The sequence below is a fragment of the Parasteatoda tepidariorum genome, chromosome 5 (assembly GCF_982258835.1).
Source record: "Parasteatoda tepidariorum strain Cologne lab strain chromosome 5, Ptep-v5.0, whole genome shotgun sequence".
Lineage (NCBI taxonomy): Eukaryota > Metazoa > Arthropoda > Arachnida > Araneae > Theridiidae > Parasteatoda > Parasteatoda tepidariorum.
The window spans coordinates 28,168,914-28,193,217 of record NC_141759.1 but is presented as its reverse complement, the minus strand read 5'-3'; the positions used below and the strand labels follow the sequence as shown (position 1 = coordinate 28,193,217).

The window sequence follows — 24,304 nt, the reverse complement described above, 5'->3', positions numbered from 1 at the left end:
ATGCTACGTATAGCTGATCTGGCTGAAATAATCCAGAACTGCTGTCTCACGCATGCTTGCATTAATTGAGCACCAGCGTGTAAGTGATTTAAATGAATGTCTGCTAAGATTAATTTGGTCGAAGAATGTTAGGAAAAAGTTCTTAGGTAAAAGAATCGGATGCTTTTGTGCATCTGAAATGTTCGCATGTCTTAATCTACCGCCCACCTTTAGTAATTCATCATGTAACACTGGATTGAGCGATAGAATTTTGCTTTTCGTTGAAAGCGGTTTCGATTTTTGCAAAGTTTCTACCTCAGCACTGAAGACTTCCATTTGAGTCTCTTTAACACAAAACATCAAAGCATGTTTAAGTTCTGAAGCAGTGAGAAATGCTAGATTTCTTTCGTTCGGCGGTTTTTTACAGTTTTCAATGAATCGAAAACAGTACGCAGTCACTCGTTTTAATTTCGATAGTGAGGAGAACTTTTGTAGGAGACCAAATGTTGGAGGTCCTTCCTTCGTTTGAGTCAATAGACTTGCTAACTTCTTCTCTTCACGTTTGATTTCTAACTGATTGTCTTCAGTACATGTGGGTTCATGAAAAATGTATTCGTATTTATCCAGAAATGGTGGTCCGTTCCACCAAAGGTTATGCGTTTTAAGTTCGCTTGTGCCAATGCCTCGAGAAGCGCAATCTGCTGGGTTATCTGAACTTTTCACATAATGCCAAGTTGCATTAGGTATGAATTCATGAATTTGCGCAACACGATTTGCTATAAATGTTTTCCATCTATTGGAAGGTGAATTTAGCCACGCGAGAACGATTGTCGAATCACACCAGCAGAGCGTTTTATTAACTGAAAGATTTGTACCCGAAATTAACACGGACATTAATTTTGCTAACAGATGAGCTCCACATAGTTCTAATCTAGGTAACGTTAACTTTTTTAATGGAGCTACCTTTGATTTTGACGTAATTAAATTTATCTGAATATCTCCATTGCTATTTATGGATCGCACATAGATAACAGCTGCGTACGCTTTTTCCGACGCATCTGAGAATCCATGTAACTCATATTTTACTGCGTTATTGATTAAAACATATCTAGGAATTTCTATTTCTTCTAACTTGTGCAAATTGCTTTTGAATTTTTCCCAAATGTTTTCTAGATGCGGTGGTAAGTGATCATCCCATTCTAACATTTCTTTCCATAATGTTTGGATTAAAATTTTACCAACTATCGTTACTGGTGAAATCCAACCCAACGGATCGAATAACTGGGATAACATGAATAAAACTGAACGTTTAGAATTATATGCATGCTTAGAATTAATTGATAATTTAAAGAAAAATACATCTTTTTTAGGGTCCCACAATATACCCAACGTTTTAATTGTTTTTTCTGACTGAACCTGATATTGACTTAAATCTAACAAATCATCGCTCAAATTTTGTAATACTTGTGGTTCATTTGAAGCCCATTTTCTGATTTCAAACCCACCTGTTTTTAAAAACGCATTGATTTCTGATTGTAACTTAATTGTACTTTCAATTGTTTCTGCCCCTGAAATAAGATCATCTACATAAAAATCCTTCATAACTGCTTGTGCAGCCAAAGGGAATTTATGTCCTTCATCATTTACTAATTGTTGAAGGCATTTGGTGGCTAAATAAGGCGCTGCCGCTGTTCCATATGTGACCGTAAGCAGACGATAAGTGCTTATAGGTTCATTAGGAGAATTTCTCCAAACAATTCTCTGAAAATTAGAATCACTGGGAGCAACTCTTACCTGCCTATACATTTTAGAAATGTCTGCTTTAAGGGCGATTTTTCTTTCTCTAAACCTTAATACGAGATTAAAAAGATTATCCTGAATAGTTGGTCCAATTAACAAATTATCGTTTAATGAAATATTATTTGTGGTTTTTGCAGAAGCATCAAATACTACGCGAAATTTAAGATCCGATTCATTTTTTATGCAATGATGAGGAATGTAATATGCAGATTCCATGGCAGAGTATTTAACTCATGGTCGGGAACTATTTCCATGTGACCTAATGTCAAATAATCACTCATAAACTTTGAATAACTCTGCATTAAGATTGGTTGACGAGAGAGTTTGCGTTCGATTTGCTTAAAGCGATTAATTGCGATTTCTCTTGACTCACCGAGAGGTTTTGCGTCTTGCTTAAATGGCAAGTGTACAATATATCGACCAGAGTCATCTCGGGAATGAGTTTCCTGAAAATGTTTATCACACTGAATTTCGTCTTTAGTCCACTTGCAAGAATTAGGAACTTCTTCAACTTGCCAGAATTTTTGCAAGGAAGAATCTATATCACTAATACTATGATGCACGTGAACATCTTGTATCGATTTAGATGTTGTAGCTTCCCCAAAAATAACCCAACCAAATATCGTTTTATGTGCTGCGATTGAGCCATGAGGTGCTTTGATACAGTTACCAACAAATATGTCTGAACAATAATCTGCACCTAAAAGTATATCTATACGTCCCGACACATTATAATTTGGATCTGCCAATTTTAATGAATCAAAACAATCTAACGCTTTTGTATCTACTGAGCACTGAGGTAGATCACAAGTAACCTTTTTCAAAATATGTAATTCAGACAGTACAGATTTTTTGTTATAACATGAAATTAAATTTACAGTTACACAACCATTTGTCATAGCAGTTTGTTTTCCCGATACGCCCGAAATGCGTAATTTAACAATTTTTCTGTTTAATTTTAAATTTTGAACACATTCTTCACTAATGAATGACGATTGTGACGCGCTGTCTAGTAAAGCACGGCATTTTTGAAAATTACCACTAGAATCAATAACATGAACTATAGCTGTGGGTAATAAAATTTGCTTATTTTTAAAATTAGAACAGTGTGTTGATACTATCAGCTCAACTACCGTTTCCGATGTAACGTTAACATTTGTATTTTGATTTTTATCGATATGCAATAATGTGTTGTGTTTTAGACCACATTTTTTACACCCACCACTACTAATACATGCTGATGTAACATGATTCCCCCTTAAACAGTTCTTACAAATCTTATTTTTTATAAGAAAATCTTTCTTCTGATTATAAGAAAGTTCCATGAAATCCTCACATTTATAAATTTGATGTTGTCCTTTACAAAATAAACACATTTGAGGAACCATTAAATGCGATGATACATTTTCATTTTTACTAAACGATTTATATTTATTTTGAATAGGCATTACTCGTTTGTTTACATTAATCGAAGCTAAAGCAGAAGCACGCAGTTCCATAAAGGCTTTAAATTCTGAAAACGATCTGAGTGAACGATCTTTATGTGACAGATGCCACTCCTTCAAAGATTCGGAATCCAATTTCTTACGCAAAAAATAAATAAGTATGGTATCCCATTTGTCTATGGGCTGACTCATCACTTCCAACACATCCAAACATTGATTTGTTACATCTATTAATTTACGCAACCCTTGCGCGCGTTCCCCTTGCACATTCGGCTGAGAAAAAAGCTTATCTAAAGTAGAATAAATTATTTCTACATTATTTTCATAGCAATCGTTAATTAATTTCCACGCTTTAGCATAGTTCGCATCTGATATTTGAATATTTTGAATTATTGTTAATGCTTCACTCTTTAAAGACAATTTTGAGTACTGCAGTTTTTGAACATTATTTAGTGATGAATTATTATGAACGGTAGATAAAAAAATATCTCGAAATGAAATCCAGTTACAAAAATTACCAGAAAAAGTAGGTAAATCAAGGCGCGGCAATTTGATGTTAGTATTTGACTCTTTATTATTATTTTCGCTTTCCATTAATTTCGATTCTGTTTTGAACATATGCGCAATATTTATTTTTAATGTTTCGATTTTGTCCGCCATTATGTTGAATTCCGTTTCATTTTCTTGAATACATTTTTCATCACATGTACACATTATGTTTTCATGAATATTCATGAGTTCTAACCACAGCTCGTCAGCTTGCGCCGCATAAATTTGCACAGTGACATTATCATATGTTGTGGATGATAGTTTTTCAATATTATTTGTAAGTCGAGTGCACTTACCTTTTAATGCTGAACGTTTTCTCATAAGCGCATCCATGTTTGCGCTATGAAAAGTTTCGGTTTACGTTGCGATGGGGTTCGATTATTAGACTGAATAGAACGTTTTTCAAATTTTCAGTGTCCCGCACAGTGTTGTCAATTCGATGGATGTTGATTAAACGATTCGATAAACAATAACAACAACTTTATTTTTAGTTATGATAATGAGAAGATGTTCTCTCGTTGATGGTTACATACATTCTCCTTCTCTGGTTCATTGAGCGCATGCGCATTCCTAAAAAGTTACAGATGGCGCTGCTCCAGGTTTCGAGTTGGCTTAGAATAAAAGCATTGGTATTAACGAAAACTATGTGTGATGACCACTATAAGTTATTTTGCAAACAAAATACATAAAATTAAAAACTCAGATCTACCACATTTGTAACTAATAAACTTATATCTTACAAACAAAAATTCAGAAAAGAAATTCTTAAAAAATAAAATCAAATTCATGGAGATTATTATCTATAATAGAGATTATAATTCATAAATGGGGATTTTTTATCAATATATTATTTGTAAATATATGGGAGCTCTGACTTACATATTCAATTTTTATAAATTTAAAATAGAGTGTTTGGGTGGAAAAATTTTCCCAGTGGTAGTAAGAGACTATTTGCAATGCAATTGAACATAAAATTAATTTATCATAATTGCTATGGCTTACACCAATGCCTCCTATAACTGAAAGCCTCCACACGGTTTTTTAAAGGTAGTCCGATCAGACCACTGCGAAGGATATCCACTTTCCGAACGAGTCACTTAATACAAAATCTAGTTAAAATAAGAAAGTGGCAGCAAATATATGTCTAAAAATTTGTTTTATTTATGAATATTATTGGTTTGCCTTATTCACTTGTCAACCACTACAGATTCAATTCTCAATTATATATCATGAATTTCTCTCAATTACTTTTATAAAAGGTTTTGGGTTCATGTGCACAACTGGTTCACTTTTTGAATAGTCTGCGTGGACTACTTATAAAAGACCGTGTGGAGGCTTTTTGATAAAGGAGGCGTTGCTTACACTCACTTTCATTTTTGTAACCAGGCCTGCAAAACTGCTACACTTTTTGTAAAATATTTTACAGAGTGGTAGACATTTAAAAACCAAGGCTTTCAGAATTTTTGGTTAACTTGCAAAAATATTAAAAGCTCCACTATGAAAGAGCTGTAGACTTAGACTGAAGTTGAGTACATAGTCAACGCCTTTTATAATTTGAAAGCCTCCATTTCATATGAACTTATAAATCATTTATGTGTAGTGCTGTGGAAAAATAAGTTTAAATGAATAGAAAATAATGCATTAAAACAGTAACTTAGATACTACTGAAGTGAATCTTTACAAAAAGCGTAGAGAGTCAGCAGTCCTGTATAACTTGCTTTTATATATAAGATTGAACTACTCGAGTTTAATGGCAGACAAAATCATATTGAATTTTTATTTATAAATCCAAGAATTGAAAGAAAATTTATAAGATTCGTTACCACTTTAAATATAAAAATAAAATACGGCTGGCAACCCGTAATTGTGGTCTGCTATGTTTTACATAGTTGCAAGTACCAACCTCAACGCTCGCAGAAAAAATTAGTTTCGGCAGAATCTACATATATACTGATGTATAAATCTGAATTTTAAGCAATTTAAGTAAAAATGTGAGAATTTAAATAAAAACCAAACAAATTTTAAAAATACTCGCGCTAGCACAAGAAGTAGTTCATCAGGTTAGACGCTGCCATAGTAGCATGCTGGAGCATTATGGAAAACAACATAAAAATATAATACAATACCTCATAATAAAATTCAATTCATACTTTCATAAACCATTTTTACGACATTTGTTTCTGCCTCACGTTTTTGTTGAGAGAGCAGTTGTTTTGTTTGCTATTCAAATATTTCACAGGTTTATTAAAGACATTAATTATTTTTGCAACATCTTTTAATTCTTCTTTATTCAAAGACATATCAAGTAAAATTTAAATATCCAACAAAGCATAAAGTCGAAGCGAGAACGACATCTGTCTCAGTTGCGAGACTCTATCAGAATGTTTAATATTCTGTCGTTCTCTATTTAATTAAAATAAAAACTTTTGAATACATTGTAACGTATCAAGCTATAGAAATAACAGTTCTGTTTCTTATAAAAAACTTTTATTCACAAACAACACAAACAGTAACAACCAGTAACGGGATAGTTAAAATATTATAAAACAAACTAGAAAAACCCGTAACGGGTTATAGGAAAACTCAAATTCAAAACTAATCTCTAAAAAAACCCAACAAATCTGTTGTTCTAAAAAGGTTTTCTAATTTTATCGTCTGCTTTTACTTTATAATTTATCTCTTTATGTGCTTAGTTATTTTATTCATGCTTTTGCTAGCCCGTTATTTTTTAATATTTTTAATTTTTTTCATGCTTTTACTAGACAATTATTTTTTTAATATTTTTAGACTTTATTCGCGATCGCAACGAACTATAGGGGGCGTTGTTGTATGAGACTAATACCTGCGAATTCTATGTGAACAGTCATTCTTTTACTCTAGAGACGTCTTTAATAGGTAGCGTGTAGCATTGCAAAGTTCCTTCTTTATCTAATTAAATTTAAAAAAGAAAAATGTTTGATATCCTTTCTTATGCAAACGAAAACAAAATGGTATCTCTTTTTTTTAGAGAAGGAACATCCAAAACACATCGGAAAAATATTTGCACATAAACAGAAAAAAATATGTATATTCTTATAAGAGTTAAAACCTAATTCCCGAGAAATAGTTTTACTAAATTTAATGATATAACATGAAAGGCCTGTTTAAACTTTACTTTCCATAGTTTTAAGAATCATATTACTTCAAAAATTAAAATGAACAAAAAATATACGTAAGCCTCATTTTATGAAATTTAATTTAGTAAAAAAAGTTTTTTGACAACAATTTTTATCAAAAAATTTCAAGTTTCAATAAAAATCATTATTTAGAAACTAAAAAACGTAAAATAAAGAATGCTTACGATACAAAGCAAAAAAGAAAAAACCAATTCTAAAAATTCCTTACATTAAAATAAACAGCTTTCATGTTTTTTCTATTTTGATTCATAATCGGAAGCAGAAAACCATTCTATAGAAAACTATCATCAAATAAGAAAAAAACTACTTAAAAGTAAAATTTTTTATTTTATAAAAATTAACAGTTACCTGCTTTATAAGTCAGAAGAATTCCAAAATGATTTGTTTTTCGATTTTTGTTACCATTTTTTAGTGCTACGAAAATGCGTCTTTGGGATTTGCCAAAAATAGAAAAAGATGCAGTTTTATTTTTTCAGGAGCGAAATATTTTGCCCATTGTCCACCGAAATCCGATAAACTACTTTGATTTTAAATAAAGTGTTTCATTTTATGATTTGTCACAAAAATTTTAGGTGTAGATCGGCGCACTTAAAAACCGCCAAATCTGTAGCTGCTGTGGCGTTAGTACATTAGTACCGAATTTTTATTCATACTTTTCTGAATCATATTACTTGAAACATTAGAATATGCAAGAAGTATACATAAGCACATAATGTTATACCATTTATGTTTTCAAAAAAAGTATTTTGACAACAATTTTTATCAAAAAATTATAAACTATAAAACGGAAAATAAAGAATTCTTAGGATAAAAAACGATTTTAAGAATTTTTTACATTGAAATAAAAACTTTCATACTGTTTCTTTTCTTATTATTCTTATAGTTCTTAATCAGACGTAAAAAACTATTCTGTAGAGAACTTGTAAATTCGTGTAGTAAGTAGTAAGTATGGATCAGAAGGTGAATTAACTTATCAATAAACACGAATTCACATAACAAACAAACTTAACAAGTTTTATTATTAAATATAACAGATCTGTAAAAATATGGCAAGAAAAAGAACGATAATGTTTTTCTTATAAAAAGCAAGCGCGTGGCTAGATAATGATTGCACGCGACAACTGGTAAATGGTTTCAGCGCAGTGTAAGTATTTAACGATAGGTGGCGGTCGCCACACCATCTCCCCTTCTGGAAAAAAATAATTAAAGTTCAAATTCCTCAGTTAGCCTTTTTGGGAAGTGTACTACTCGTCCAAAACGAGTCTTTTTTATGGCAGCAGGAATTCGATCATTTTCAGTTGGTCGTAAAACAGGAACATTATGTACCAATTTAGAAGGAATATCTGGCGGTTCTGCTAAATCAGAACTATCTGAGAGTAAATGGGCTGGTTTTACTCTATCAATTGACACTACACAGTTTTTACCTTTTATTCTGATAGTGAAAGTTTTGTCGTTACGACTGTAAACTTCATAGGGTCCAGTGTAAGGTGTATGAAGAGTTGGTTTTACTGCATCAACTCGTAGGAAAACATGTGTGCAAGCAACCAAGTCTTTGAAAACAAAAACGTGTCTTTTGTCGTGAGAAGAGGTCGGAACTGGCTTAAGATCTTGCAGGTGACGATTCAATTTTTGCAAAAACATATTATCGACCTTCTCTATTTCCGAAGAGGTAAAAAATTGTCCCGGAAGACGCAGATTCTCTCCATAAACCAACTCAGCTGGAGAACATCCCAAATCCTCTCTATACACAGAGCGCAATCCAAGTAACACAGCAGGTAAAGCAAAAGTCCAGTGGATTGAGGTATGACACATAATGGACTGCTTAAGAACCCTATGCCACCTTTCTATCATTCCGTTCGCTTGAGGATGATATGACGTTGTATATGAAAGACGTATACCAAAGTTTTTTGCTAAAGTACGAAACAGTTCACTTCTGAACTGAGATCCTCGATCAGTTGTTATACCTTCAGGAATCCCATATCTAGCAAACCAATGAGTGTAAAGAGCTTGAGCAACTGTCTCGGCTTGTATATTTGTCAACGGTATTGCCTCAGTCCATCTCGTGTACCTATCGATACATGTGAGACAATATGAAAACCCTTGTGAAGAAGGCATAGGTCCAACTAAATCAATGTTTATATGGCTAAATCTTTTGCTTGGAACAATAAATTCTTGCAGCGGCGAGTGAACATGGCGAGAAATCTTTGCTTTTTGGCATGCTATGCAGGATTTGGCTAATTTTGCGATTTCTCTTTTCATGTTTGGCCAAATAAAACGATCAGTAATTAGCTTCACAGTAGTTTTAACACCAGGGTGAGCAAGGTTATGCATGGCGTCAAATACTTGGGTACGAAATTTTTCAGGAATAAATGGGCGAATGAATTTAGTTGACGTATCACAGAATATGAAATTTTCACTGTTGGGTATTGGAAGCTGTTGAAGTTTAAGGCAAGAATTTGTATCAGATAAAATTTGTTGCAATTCGGGATCATTTTTTTGAGAATGAGCGATTTCATCGAAGTTCAATGATTGAGGGAACTTAATGCTGTTGATTCTTGAAAAGGCATCTGCAACAGGATTTTGAGATCCGTCAATATATCGAATGTCACTTGTAAATTGAGCAATGAAATTTAGATGGTTAATTTGTCGAGGTGAGAGTTTGTCATATTTTTGATTCAAGGCATGAGTTAAAGCTTTATGATCAGTGAAAACAATGAAGTTTACTCCTTCTAACATGTATCGGAAATATTTAATAGCTGCAAAAATGGCTAAAAGTTCTCGGTCATATGTGCTGTACTTTTGCTCTGTCATGCTAAGTTTACGAGAGAAAAAACCAAGAGGCTCCCAACTATTGTCACTGGTTACTTGCTGAATAGATGCTCCAATGGCCTTATCGGAAGCATCACACATTAGTGCAAGTGTTGCTTTAGAATCAGGATGGGCAAGAAAAGTTACATTTTTTAGCTCTTCTTTACACTGAGTAAAAGCATTGTCTGACTCTTCTGACCATACTAAAGGAGTCTTGTCATTTTTCTTTGTGACACCCAACATACCATTTAAAACAAATTGTTTTTCAGCAGCTCGAGGAAGAAATCGTCTGTAAAAGTTAATAATGCCAAGGAATCTACGAAGTTCATTAACAGTTGAAGGTTTGGGAAAATTCTCAATTATTTGAATTTTTTCAGAAAGTGGAGTTATACCCTTTTGGTCAATGAAGTGACCCAAAAATTTAACTTTGTCAGTAGCAAACACGCATTTAGATAAATTTACCTTCAAATTATGTGCCTTCAACCTACGGAGTACTTCATCTAGATGTAACAAATGCTCTTTAATAGAGGAAGAAGCGATGAGTATGTCATCAATGTATACGAAACAGAAGTTTAAACCCTGAAGGATGTGATCAAGGAGTCTCTGCATGGTCTGGGCGGCATTTCTTAACCCAAAGGTCATGTAGTTAAATTCAAATAAACCGAAGGGAGTTATGATAGCAGTTTTCTTTATATCGTCTTTATGCATTGGCACTTGATGGAATGCTTTTTTTAAATCCAAAGTGGAAAAGACAGTTTTTCCATACAAATTCGAGGAAAAGTCATGTAAGTGACGTATGGGATAATTATCCGGTACTGTCTTTGCATTTAATGCCCGAAAATCCCCACAAGGTCTCCAAGATCCATCTGATTTTTTAACTAAATGTAGAGGACTACTCCAACAACTATTAGAAGGGCTGCAAATCCCTTTCTGGACCAAAACAGAAAATTCAGCTTTAGCTGTTTCTAGCTTGTCAGTAGATAATCGTCTAGCCTTAGCTGCCACAGGAGGTCCTTTTGTCTCAATAACATGAGTGGTATCGTGAGTTTGAGTTTGATTTGGCGTATATTCAATATCATCAAATACGGTATTGTATTTTTTGATGAGGCTATCAAGTTCAAAAGAAGATTTTAAAGTAGTTATACTAGGTAAATTGTCTGTACTTATTTTACCTCTAGTTGAAACTGATGTTAATCTGTCAATCAAACATTTTCGCTTTAAATCGACAAGTATATCGTAATTTGACAAAAAATCTGCACCCAAAATAGGTCTGGGAACATCAGCTACCGTGAAAGTCCATTTAAAAAGACGACGTAAACCTAAGTCAACAGTTAAAGAGCGTTTTCCATAAACAGGAATTTTGGATCCATTAGCAGCTACTAAATTTAAAATTGACTCTTGTTTTTTGCGTTCTGCAACAGATGGTGGTAGGACGGATATATCTGCACCTGTATCTACAAGAAATTTAAGACCTAATGTCTTCTCACAGATGATTAAGCGGCATTTATTTTCTTCGCCATAAGCGCCTGCCACCAGCGACGTCTGGCATCCTAGTTTTCCGACTTAAAACTACAAGGAGGAATGCATTTGTTTGCCCTGTCTCTAAATCGAAAATGATACCAACACATCCGTGTTTTGCTGTTAGAGCGATCACGACGTTTGTATTCATCTCTGTTTTGGCTACGACTACGAAATCTCAATGCTTTATCTAGTTTTTTACTCAGTTCATTAATTTGAGTTTGCATGGTAATCATAGTGTCAGATAAACCAACAATTTTGTTTTCAGACTGCAGTGTCGATTTTACCGTAGCAGAGTGAATTTCATTTGAATTTGACACATCGGCAATTTTATCAGCCATCATTGCTAGTTTATTTAATTCGTCAGACGAAGTACTAAGTATAGCTTGCATCTGTGTTGGCAGTCTTTGCAGCCATAACGATCTCAAAAATTTGTCATCCACACTATCGCCAGCTAAATCATGCATTTGGCGAAGCAATGCAGATGGGCGTTTATCGCCTAAATCGATATCTTGAAGGAGTTTTTTAAGTCGTCTCTCTTCCGAATCACTAAATACTTCAATTAGTCTATTTTTTAATGTTTTATACATATCATTAACTGGAGGTGAAGTAATTATATCACTTACTTGCGCCAAGATTTCAGTTTCGATTGATGCAACGACAATATGGTACTTTGTATTGTCTTGTGTTATTCCACTCGTAATGAATTGCGATTCGACTTGCGAAAACCAGATGATAGGATTATCTTTCCAAAATTGTGGACATTTTACTGCAACTCGAGCCAACTCAGTAGTGCCAGTTTCACTTTCATTCGTGTTCGGCATAATTCACAGTTCGTGTCACCAATATAAATTCTCTGTCCGGGTCACCAGTGTAAATTCGTGTAGTAAGTAGTAAGTATGGATCAGAAGGTGAATTAACTTATCAATAAACACGAATTCACATAACAAACAAACTTAACAAGTTTTATTATTAAATATAACAGATCTGTAAAAATATGGCAAGAAAAAGAACGATAATGTTTTTCTTATAAAAAGCAAGCGCGTGGCTAGATAATGATTGCACGCGACAACTGGTAAATGGTTTCAGCGCAGTGTAAGTATTTAACGATAGGTGGCGGTCGCCACAAACTATCATCTAATAAGAAAAAAAATTTTACTTGCTAATTTTTTATTATAAAAATCATAACACTTACCTTCTTTATAAATCCGCAGAGTTCCAAATGAAATGCTCTTCGTTTGAAAGTTTTATTTTCAAATAATATGTACATAGATTATCTTTTTATTACTTTTAGATAACGTACCACATATCAAAATTTTATAATTGTAAGATTTCGATATGAATTTGAATATGTAGCTTAAAAACAGAACAGCTGAATTCTGGATGAAATTATCTATTCTTTCAAAACTAAAAAATACTTACCAAGAAAACGATAAATAATTTATTAATCATCAGCACAAATGACACTATTTCAAGTAATTTGGTTGATTCTTTATTGTTGTTTTCCGAATTATATAGATACAGAAATATATACTGTTCTAAAACAAAAAAGAGTATTCCATAACTATTGCAGTTCTTGACGTTCTGAATTCACATTTATTTGGAATGACGAAAGCAATGTTGACTTCATTTTAATTTGTAATGAATTGAAGACAAAATAAATTATTTTACCGTAATATACACATCTGTAACAGCAAGTCATCATGAAATTGTAAGTTATTTTGTTGGTAATAGAAAGGTAAAAATTATGGAGAAATTGTTCTTTAAATGCTTGGCGTGTTCTGCTTCAATGTTTGGCATGTTCTGGTTACTTTTTTCAAGTTCTTCAGCTTTTCCTTAAGGAAATTTTTATTTGCTGCTAAGAAAATGGCGTCCGTCATGGCCAATGATTTTTATGGAACTAAATAAAAACGTGATAAATTAATGTCTGATATTTACAGGCTCCCGCTAGAGGGCGTACTCGAGCGTTGCGATTGCGAATAGCATAAAAGAAAACATAACACTTTTATTTATACAAGTTGTTCCATCATATCATCATAGCAGCCGAAAATCCACATCGTTTCCTCTTTTAAAATAAAATGAGACAAATTCTAGGTTACAGCTCACGCACAATTAAATTATAAACAAATGGAATCTATTTTCAACAGTCTTTACGAACTGGTATGTAGCCACTCACTAAATAATGCTTGAATAAAATTAACTTAAGTATCACATAATTAACTGCAACTCAAGTTCGATTTAATGCAAAGCAAATGTATGACTCAAACAGAGATGTATTTAACTCAAGTTGAGTTCAAAATTTTTTTCTCTTTTTTTATTTAGAAGGGGAATCGAATCATTCGATTTTATTAAGTAATTTTTTTACTTAAGCCATTTTGCGGAACGAGAAATCGTACCGCTTGTATCATGTGATGACTTGTGAGTACGTTAGAAAGCATCCTCGAGATATACTCTGTCTACGAGTGCCGTATTTAGCCAAAGCCTCAACACTGTTTTTTATAGGTAGTCCGATCAGACCACTGTGTAAGATATCCACTTTCCGAACGAGTCATTTAATACAAAATTTAGTTAAAATAAGAAAGTGGTAGCAAATATATAACTAAAAATTTGTTTTATTTATGAATATTATTGGTTTGCCTTATTCACTTGTCAAATTCAATTCTTAAATATATATGATAAATTTCTCTCAATTACTTTTATAAAAGGTTTTTGGTTCATGCGCACAACTGGTTCACTTTTTAAGCAGTCTGCTCGGACTACTTATAAAAGACCGTGTGGAGGCTTTTTGATGTAGGAGGTGATGATTTAGCCCTTGTCAGCGTGATACCGTTTGATGACCAGTCCTTCAGGGGCGGGAGAAAATAATGGGAAAACTTCTGTACTAACACATTTTACAATATTTTTCAAAATACACTTAGATAATTACTTTATAAATTTAGAAGTGCTTATGTTATGCTGTTTTCCATACTTATCAATGAAATTTAAAGCTTTTAGAGATTTCAGGGACTGACAATAAATTACACACTGAAAATAGTGTTTTTGAACACCCTATACCAAACAATGTAACAATAAATTTGCAACTTGTAACAACTATTTTGATTAATATATGCAATAATTACACAAAATTTCGTAAACCTAGTTTAAATGTCAATTCAATTTCGCAAACAAAGTTGAAATGTTAATGGAGATATGGACTTTTTTATTTTTAAAAAAAAACTGATTTATGATAATAATTATTAAATTAATAGTTATTTTTGCATGAAAAGCAATCGAAGGTCACAACAAACAATATAAAGCTATTATTTCTTAACTTTAAACATCCCGCTTTAAATAATACGGAATTTATTTTATGTATTTCTATTAAAATACTGATAATTATAAATAGTTAAATGTAAACTATTGAGCTAACGTTTTATTAAAAATATTTTTTTAAATCATTATACGGTCAAGAGTAAAATGTTAATGTAATATATTTTTATTCCTTTATTTATTTTTTTAAAATTGTTCTTAATGATAAAATTTAGTTTCGAAATACGATTTATATTTCACAATTATTTGCAATGCCTGATGAAAAAGACCGCTTTCTATAATTTTTCCACACAGACTTATTGATTGATTATTTTTGAAGGTACTATTCAATTCAAGGGCATTCAAAGATTTTTTTTATACGAAGCAATTATACTCATCCTATTTGTTTCTGAGTATAAAGGAAAACTATAATTGAAGGCAGTTTCAATTTGGAATTGAAAATGTCCACTCTAAGACATTTCAAATTTTAAAAACCGTTTTTGAATTTATATCAAAAGGATTACTTCTTCCATTTCCCATTGATAAACTGAAAACAAAAGTGTCATGCAGTTAATGACTTTGATAACCATAGTTTGGGGTATCATATCTTGTCTGCGTAAGTATTTAATTCTTTACATCTGTTTTCTCTTACTCTTAGTATGTTGAGCGCCACGTCAGTCACCTGTGACTGACACTGAATTTTCCGCTTAGCGTCAGTCACTGGTGACTGACATGGTAAAATATGATATAAACTAAAAAAATAAATAAAATTTTACAGTGCACACAAAAATGAACTGACCACCCAAATAGCTTGATCTAATGATCGGATCTTTACGTTCTTGGATTCAATCTTAATTGTGACCTCGAATATACTAATTAATTAGACCAGACGATATTTTAAGTTACGAAATCAGAATCAAAAGCGTACTTTCTATGAATTAACAAAGAAAATTTTTTTCGACGGATTTGGATTTTGATTTTTAAAATTCAATTTTTCAGAAATTTTTGACTGATTTTGCTCAATTTTGTATTTTGCGATTGAAAATCTCATTCCTTAGAACTATGTAAAAATGTGTATACCTTACAACTAAATATTTTTTTCACTATTATTAAATAAAATAATGAAAAATAATAAATATTTGTTAAATATTTTGCATTTTAACTTTCGGATTAACAAAATTTTAAAATTGAGTGTGCAAAAGTTTATCAATTTGCTTAAAAAGTTCTCCATTCATAATGAAGAACGAAATAAGTAATATTAGCATGAGGCGATTCAAACTTTTGATCACCCTTTTGGCCAAACTATTGGAGCCGTTTTTCCCAGATTACAACAATCCATTCTTTTTCAGAATCCTGTCAGAAAATCAAATATGTCGAAAAAAGAGTACACGTTTATTCTAAGAAAGTACGTTTCCATGTCTGATTTATTCGTAACTTAAAATATCGGCTGCAATAATTAATTAGTATATTTAAGGTTACCTCCTCGAAAAATTGAGACCTAGAATGTGAAGGTCCAATCATTAGATCAAAAGTTATTCAAGGTAGCTCGTTTTCTTAGTATGCGCACTATACATGGTTTTAAATAATTACTGAAAATTAATTTAATTTTATATTAACTACTAAACAAATTTTTATTTATTTCAGCTTTTTGATTTTATTTTATAACCGTCTTTGAACAGTCGTTAAATTTTACGTCAGCACTGTGTTCGGTGCTGGCCGGGTGTGGAATTCGTATCGACCAGCCCTCGCTGGGATTCGAAGTCGAAATTTTAATATATTTTCTTAGAATATTTTTTTTGTTTTGTTTTACAAAACTTAATTACCTGAGAAACCTATTACCACACATTTGTATATACTAGAATGCAAAGTTTCTTGACAATGACGTCACGGCTGCCGGAGGAAGAAGGAGAAATAAGTTCAGCCGTAGGGTTGTAAGGAGCAGGATCGAAATGACGTCACACTCTTCTAGCTTCCAATTTGGCGCAATAATCGGATTAAGCATTTTGTTTGGCACTTTGATTGCTAGAAAATCATTGGTCAAATTATCAGAAACACTTATAATAAATTTAAAGATTCATTTTACGTAATCATAATTAAGTAATCTAGTATAATAAATATATGTAAACTTTATATTCTGAAATTTTATAAATTAAAAAATATAGAATTTTAATATATTCGATTTATGAGTTTGTTATTTTAATTTTTACATAATTTTATATATTTAAAAATTTAATTTTTAACAAATTATTTCAAAACAATACTCAAATGTTTGAATAAATAAATCTGATATTATTGTGTAATTTTTTTTTCAATTGATCAATATTTTTCTCAACCTAATTATCAGGGTGTCAATGATTTAAATAAATTGATTTAAAAAAAAAAAAATTTTGATTTATATCACTTTTAAAAAAATCTCAATTTCAAGTATTTTTTAAATAAAATCACAATTTCAATTATTTATTTTGAAAAAATCATTTTTTTAAATATTTATTTAAACTCCCAACAGTCAATCATTTTCTTCAGCCTTTCAACAGTATTTTTACACCACAACCTTTCTTTATATTTACATTAGAATATTCTATTCTTATTTGACCATTTCATTTTTGTATACTCAGTCTCTTAAATTTCCCCTTTACATTGCTACTGCTCTATTACACTTTAGAAAAGTATACTTAATTTTTTTAAAGCTAAATAATACCTATTTTTACTTTTAAATGTGTCCACTTGAAAAAAATATACTTAAAGGGATAATTTTTAACAAATTATTTCAAAACAATACTCAAATGTTTGAATAAATAAATCTGATATTATTGTGTAATTTTTTTTTCAATTGATCAATATTTTTCTCAACCTAATTATCAGGGTGTCAATGATTTAACCCTTAGGAAAATTTGTCATACGTTTGCCATAAAAAATGCCATAGGATATTCCTATGGGGTTTTGCCTATGGCAAAATTTTGCCATACACTTTTGTCATACATGTATGGCAAAATTTTGCCATAGGCAAAACCCCATAGGAATATCCTATGGCATTTTTTTATATGGCAAATTTTTGCCATAAAACTAAGATGTGCTACAGCTTATGAAGAAATAGTTTTCCACAGGCTATCGCACAGCTTTGCCATACAGCTATGAAAACATTTCTCGTTGATATTTTTTCATACATCAAAAAATAGTTACTTACAAGAATCTTTCGCAATGGATATTAAAAATGCAAAACTCAATAATTGTAGAATAAATATATATCCAGAAAGCTGTTTTTTTTAAAAAAAATTTTGATAAACTTCTCCTGTTTCACTTGCAGAATCCTTTCTGAATGCTGTTCTTATTCAAATAAATTTTGAATGGTTAGTACTAACCGTTAGAAAATGGGTCCGGCCGTCGGAGCGAGTGGGGAAAGTATAGGTTATGTTGATTAGGAACAAAATATATTGAGTACAGGCAACCAATATTTGTTAAAACTGTAAAAAACAAGAAAATAGAAAGTGAGTCTGGAGGTCAGAACGAGTATAAAAAACGTTAATTTGATTAATTGGTATCATAATTAGTTAGATAAGCGTCAGATATTAGAGGAATCTAAAAGAAAGCAAATTTAAATAATGGTCCGATGGTCGGAGCGAGTATGAAATTTTTCTAAATTTTGATATGTGTGATACTAAGCTAAAATTAAACAGACTACTAAAACAATTAAAATATTATGAAAACTCAAAAGATAAAGAGTGGGGCCAGTGGTCGAAGCGAAATTAGTTTAAAATAGACCAAACGGGACAAAAGCCGAATATGTAACGGTGCTACCAGGGGTGGAATGTGAACAAAATTTTATCAATAAAAAAGATGGTATTAGACTATGAAAAGCTAAGAATAGAAAACAGGCTAAATTAGTTGATCCCCTACTAGTGAGGGTTATAAAACTCAGAAAATTTATGTTGAGTTGTGTTAAGCACAGTTAGAAAAGAGAACGCAATATAGAAACATTGGTAAATAAAAAAAAATTTAAGACATGATTAAGATTGGTAAAATTAATAATTGCTATTGACAAATTGACACTTGGTCAGGGATAGTAAATAAAAATTAATTGGGTATAGGGCATCGCTATGACGAAAAAGTTGTAAACTTAAGGAACGATGATTAAATTGTTAAAAGCATTTTTGGTAACAGCAGCAGATGATATGGCCAGGGACTGTGTCGTTGATAATATTGAAGCAAAATAATTTTCATCCAGTAATCCAGCAAATCTAGTTAATTGATGACTCTAAGCTATGTATAAATATGCAACAGAACATTGTACAAATATATATGGATAGTTAAGAATTATTAGTTGTAAGATAGTAAAACAGAGACATGATAAAAACAATTTAATTGCAAGCAAAAATTAAACACAAAATAAAAATATAAAGCCCTAACGTATGTAAGATAATGTAATAAAGCATTGCAAGAACCTAAGTGGAATTAAAATAAAAAAGTAAAAAGAATGTAATCACTGACTTTGATATTGATATATGACAGCAATAAAATGAAATTATCACCGAACAAGTTAAAATAATTAAAACATTTTAATTATTAAAGAAATGATGATCTGGCTTGATCATAAGCACTTAACCGCGTTTTTCATCATGAATATAGTTTACAAATTGCTATGGGGAATAGAACACCATTAATAATGGAAAAGTGATGTGACTTTAAAAATTTATATAAAATCAGGGGGAGAATAAAAAGAAAGATGTCGTTTAATCTGAAACAGTTGGGGGAAAGAAATATAAAAAATTTAGATAAAAATATAAACAGCAAGATATTAATTAAAGTGTACAAAGTCAACAAATGGCAAAATTTAACATAGGGAAAACCTATACCCAATCGCGACATATTTCAAAAACATACAGATAATAAAAGTACCAGACTGCCGGAAATTAAAAACTTAATAAATTCAGAAAAATAATCGCATAGGCGTTTGCAATAAAATGTTTTTGTCCAAGAATGAGATTGAAAAAAATATTAAAATAAGTCGCCAAAGTTAGCGAAAGATTCCACTTGAAGTGGATGACACGTTAACATGGCGGTCTGATACTCTAAGCCTAAAAGAATGGAACATCGGATTTCAAATACTCAAAAATAGGAAAATTGGCTACCCGGAAGCCAGAAAAGACTCACCAGGAATGCGTTGCGGGATTACATGTTGAATTTAATTAACTTCGGGGTTAAATAATGGATATTTATTTCTTTCAGAAGATGTTTTTGAGGACTCCATAGAAGTTGTTGTTTTGTTGGTGGAGATCTAGATCAGCTTTTCTCTATGGTATACTGCCATACAAATCTTTAAGGTTACCATTGGCCTATGGTATACTGCCATACGAATTTCTGTGGTTGCCATAGGCCAATGGTGACGTGCCATACAAATCCTTATGGTTACCATTGGTCTATGGTGTACTGCCATACGAATCTTTATGGTAGCCATAGGCTTTTGGGGTTTTGCCATACAAATTTCTATGGTTACCATAGGCGTATGGTATCTTGCCATATAAATTTCTATGGTAGCCATAGGCTTATGGGGTTGTGCCATACAAATCTCTATGGTAGCCATAGGCGTATGGCATCTTGCCATACAAATTTCTATGGTAGCCATATGTTGCCATAGATTACCATAGGCTTTTCTATGGCAAATTTTCCTAAGGGAAATAAATTGATTTAAAAAAAAAAATTTGATTTATATCACTTTTAAAAAAATCTCAATTTCAAGTATTTTTTAAATAAAATCACAATTTCAATTATTTATTTTGAAAAAATCATTTTTTTAAATATTTATTTAAACTCCCAACAGTCAATCATTTTCTTCAGCCTTTCAACAGTATTTTTACACCACAACCTTTCTTTATATTTACATTAGAATATTCTATTCTTATTTGACCATTTCATTTTTGTATACTCAGTCTCTTAAATTTCCCCTTTACATTGCTACTGTTCTATTACACTTTAGAAAAGTATACTTAATTTTTTTAAAGCTAAATAGTACCTATTTTTACTTTTAAATGTGTCCACTTGAAAAAAATATACTTAAAGGGATTATTTTTTTCGATAGTTTTTTTACAGATTAATACTATTAAAAACAAGTTATTTACTAGCTCTTTTTATTGTGTTTTTAGTTGTTAAACTTAGTAGTTACTTGTTTAGCTTAGTAGGTATTAAGGATGACACACTGCAAGATTTATTCCTTAAAAATAAAAAATTAATTCATGTATCATTTATGATGACATACACACAACTTCATCAGTACTGGTGTCTCCTTCGGAAGTAGTCTCAGTTGATTCAGGATCAACATTAATAACCAAACTTTCAACGGTAAAATTACACATTCCGTCAAGTTCCCACATTAGTTCTTCCTCTTTAATAACATGGCTAACACAGTTCTTCCATGTTTCCGTAGAAATGTTTTGAATTGCTTCTTTCGTGATCTGTTTCACTTCATTCTCTTTAAATGTTTTATTTTCGGCTGCAACTTTACCTTTCACAATACTCCAAATATGTTCAATTGGATTAAGTTCACAGTGGTAAGGTGGCAGACTCAAAACAGTATGCCCTTGAAGCTCGGCTAGTCTATCCACCCGATAGCCCTCATATTTGTTACGGACATTAGACACGAGGAGCAGAAGTTCAGCTTTTAGCATGTCAAAGCTCCAGGAAATGTTTTTCGATGTCAGCCATTGTCGAATGTCATCCTTTTTGGTGGAAGAGTTAGGAATGTTTTCCACAAAAACACTGTGGTATGATGCATTGTTCATCACAATAATGCTATTGGCAGCAAGGTTGGGGAGTAACTTATTTTGAAACCAATTTTCATAGTAATCACCATTCATTTCTTCATGGTAATCACCTTTACCTTTTTTTCCTTTAAAGATATCTTCAGCTTCCTTGACAAAACCATTCTCACCTCCAGCATGGGTAATGATCAACCTGGATCCTTTTCCGGAAGGCGCTTTTAGTCCAGTTGAGAGGCCTGCCATAAATGCATCTTTCGGTCTCTTTATAAATGTGTCTTGCTAAACTGCTTCTTTCGTGTGACCAAAATTCACCCAGGTTTCATCGGTGTAAATTATGTTCCTTCCTTCATTTCGGTACCGACGAATTTGTCTTAAAAATTGACGTCGCCACACTTGTATATCTTCCCTTTCTATCAGCATTGAATTGCGGGATCGCTTCTTATATACAAATCCTAAATAGAGCATTAGCCTCCTGGTTGTGTCAACAGTCAAGTTCGGAAGGTCAGAATCCTCATTGATTACTTTCATAACTTTAGCCACGGTTGGAATTTCATTTCTTTTAAAAAACAAGTGCACCTTCCGACGAATGGCACACAAAGTTAAGTCATCAAACTTTTGTAGTCTAGTTCCTTTGCATTTTCTTTCAGGTCTTTTTTTCCTAGGAGTGGAAAATGAGCCATTAACGCCATATTCTTTTTGCATCCGTGAGATTCTGCTGGTAGATACGCCAGTTAAGTCCGAAGTTTTACACAGCACATCATTCATAGAATCGCTGGGATTCCTTTCTCGCAATTTATGAAATACATTCATAACAATTGTCTTTTCAGAGCTTTTCAAAGCGCTGCCTTTCTTGTGGATTTGAAAGACGTACCGTAAAACCGGGGCGAGTCTACCCATTTTTTCAGTTTGTCAACTTTCAAGTGGTCAAACTTTTGTAAATATTAAAGAAAAAAGACTTTTAATAGGTGTTTCGGAATTGCTATTTATCCCTCTTTAAAGCTGTGAAATCGATTTTAGAAAATATTAACAGTTACGCTGTTACTGTATATTTTTATAGAACTGCTGACAAATCTCTCGTATGGGGCGAGTCTACCCATTCTACTAAAATGAATGTTAACATTGTAAATAGTCAAATTTTACTATTAAATTGTTATTTTAGTTACTATATAGGATATTTATGAAGTAAAATTCATAACTTTATTATATATTCCATTTTTTTATTCATAAAATAACACAAATTGAGTATTTGATCGATTATTACATTTTGATCACAGTTTTGTTTTTATAATCCTTAACATTATAAAATAACATTTTTTTCTGATTATTGCTGATAAAAATAAATTAAAATTAATATAAATTTACAATTAAATAATTAATAAATAATAATAATTAAAGATTATTAACAAAAACGAAATTCAAACATTGGGAATCATGAAAAATTTCGTATGAATATAATTTCGAACCATCTGTAATAATAAATAATAATTTATTTAACTTGCATTAAATAAAAAAAGTTAATTTTGTAATTTAAAAATTGAAAAAATAGGTAAAATAAGCATATTTTATATTTACATTTATATTTAACCTATAAATTTTCTTATTAATGATAAATTTATCAATGCAGAATTAAAATAATATACTCAAATTCATTTAAAATGACTTAATTTTAATATAAACAAAGCTCTAAATTATAGATATTATTATGCTTTATTAAAACTAAATACGAATGGGTAGACTCGCCCCGCGAATTCTGGCTTTTTGTTTACAACAGTAAAACGTACATTCTTTTTGTTTGTTTTTTCATATATAATTAATGTAATCTTAATCTTAGATAAGTTTATCACTTAACCAAAGTGAAAATAGTAATAATAATAATATACTTACGGAGCACCAACTAAAAGTTTGCTGATTTTCAATACAAATCTCTCAAAAGACGTTTGAACAGGTCGGTTAAAAAGACACCAAATAAATAAAAACGGATCAAACTACTACAGCGCCATCTCCCTTAGAGTCTGAACTTATTCCTCCGTCGGTAAAATTTTTTTTATTTGCAATTTAAAATAGTGAAAATTAAATAAAACTGAAATGGGTAGACTTGCCCCTGGATGGGTAGACTCGCCCCGGTTTACGGTAGTTCAACTTAGGAGTAGATTCCATTATTTTAATAATAACGAAATTAACGAATAGGTAGAATAATAACGATATATTAGCTTTTAAAAAAGTTGGTCTCTCAAACGATAAAAAATAAACTACAGCACAGCAAAAGATTGAAGATAATATGCAATAAAGCGCGCGCGAAATTACACGCCAAAAGCTCTCCCTAAAAGCGCTTTGGCGGGATCAGTTGATCGTGAGCTCTCATTGGCTAACGCCTTCAATTCTAAATAAAGATACCATTCCGCGATGCGCCGCTCGTAAATTTGAAAATATATAAAATTTTAAGAAAATTATGACAAATTAACGCTATATATGTGTGGATTAAGATAACTTATCATATTACTATTGTGAAATGCGTAATTTACCTCGAAATACAGACATCGCGCCGGGAACTATTTTCCTCGTTTGCCCTCAGTATATTTCTCCATTGTCAAGAAACATTGCAGTTTAGTATAGTTATTTAATTTATTTAGATATATTCAAACCCACTTTAAATTTGATTAATAATTCCAAATATAGCTAAGCTTAAATTTTGCTTCTAAAAAAGACTATTCTACAATAACAGCCAATTACTACTGCTTCTCCAAATTATTAATTTGCTACAACTAGAATTAAAATGTTACAGAAAATTCATAAAAATTGAAAGAAATTTAATTACAAACTATGAAATTTTTCGAAAAATCTGGTTTAAGAAATTATGATATAAAATAATATGGCTTGATATAATAAATTACACATATGGCGTATCTACCACTATAAGGTTGACATGGTCTAAGATTAAATCCCTTCACGTAGTTGCCGGTATTTTTCCAGTGTATGGTTACGACTCTTT

At 31.6% G+C, this 24,304-nt stretch overlaps 3 protein-coding genes across 3 annotated transcripts; all 3 read right to left on the bottom strand.

Moving 5' to 3' along the window:
• Positions 1-3: 3 nt before the first annotated feature.
• LOC139426532 (uncharacterized) lies at positions 4-1,785 on the bottom strand. The gene has a single exon (XM_071185763.2). It carries the CDS (start codon positions 1,783-1,785, stop codon positions 4-6), a length of 1,782 nt encoding a protein of 593 aa, XP_071041864.2.
• Positions 1,786-1,958: 173 nt separating this feature from the next.
• Positions 1,959-4,106, bottom strand: LOC147808722 (uncharacterized). Its single transcript, XM_087162713.1, has 2 exons — positions 4,070-4,106; positions 1,959-2,845 (listed from the first exon to the last, which is right to left on the bottom strand). Exons 1-2 carry the CDS (start codon positions 4,104-4,106, stop codon positions 1,959-1,961), a joined length of 924 nt encoding a protein of 307 aa, XP_087018839.1.
• A 16,693-nt stretch (positions 4,107-20,799) lies between these two features.
• LOC147808721 (uncharacterized) lies at positions 20,800-21,558 on the bottom strand. The gene has a single exon (XM_087162712.1). The coding sequence runs from the start codon at positions 21,556-21,558 to the stop codon at positions 20,800-20,802; it is 759 nt and encodes a 252-aa protein (XP_087018838.1).
• Between the last annotated feature and the right edge of the window lie 2,746 nt (positions 21,559-24,304).

Bases quoted from the DNA above. Each gene is read 5' to 3' on its own strand.
- LOC147808722 (XM_087162713.1), bottom strand. From the start codon at position 4,106: ATGGATGCGCTTATGAGAAAACGTTCAGCATTAAAAG. The intron at 2,846-4,069 runs GTAAGTGCACTC...TATTACCCACAG, and splicing joins AAAACGTTCAGCATTAAAAG to CTATAGTTCATGTTATTGAT.
- LOC147808721 (XM_087162712.1), bottom strand. From the start codon at position 21,558: ATGGCAGGCCTCTCAACTGGACTAAAAGCGCCTTCCGGAAAAGGATCC.
- LOC139426532 (XM_071185763.2), bottom strand. From the start codon at position 1,785: ATGTATAGGCAGGTAAGAGTTGCTCCCAGTGATTCTAATTTTCAGAGA.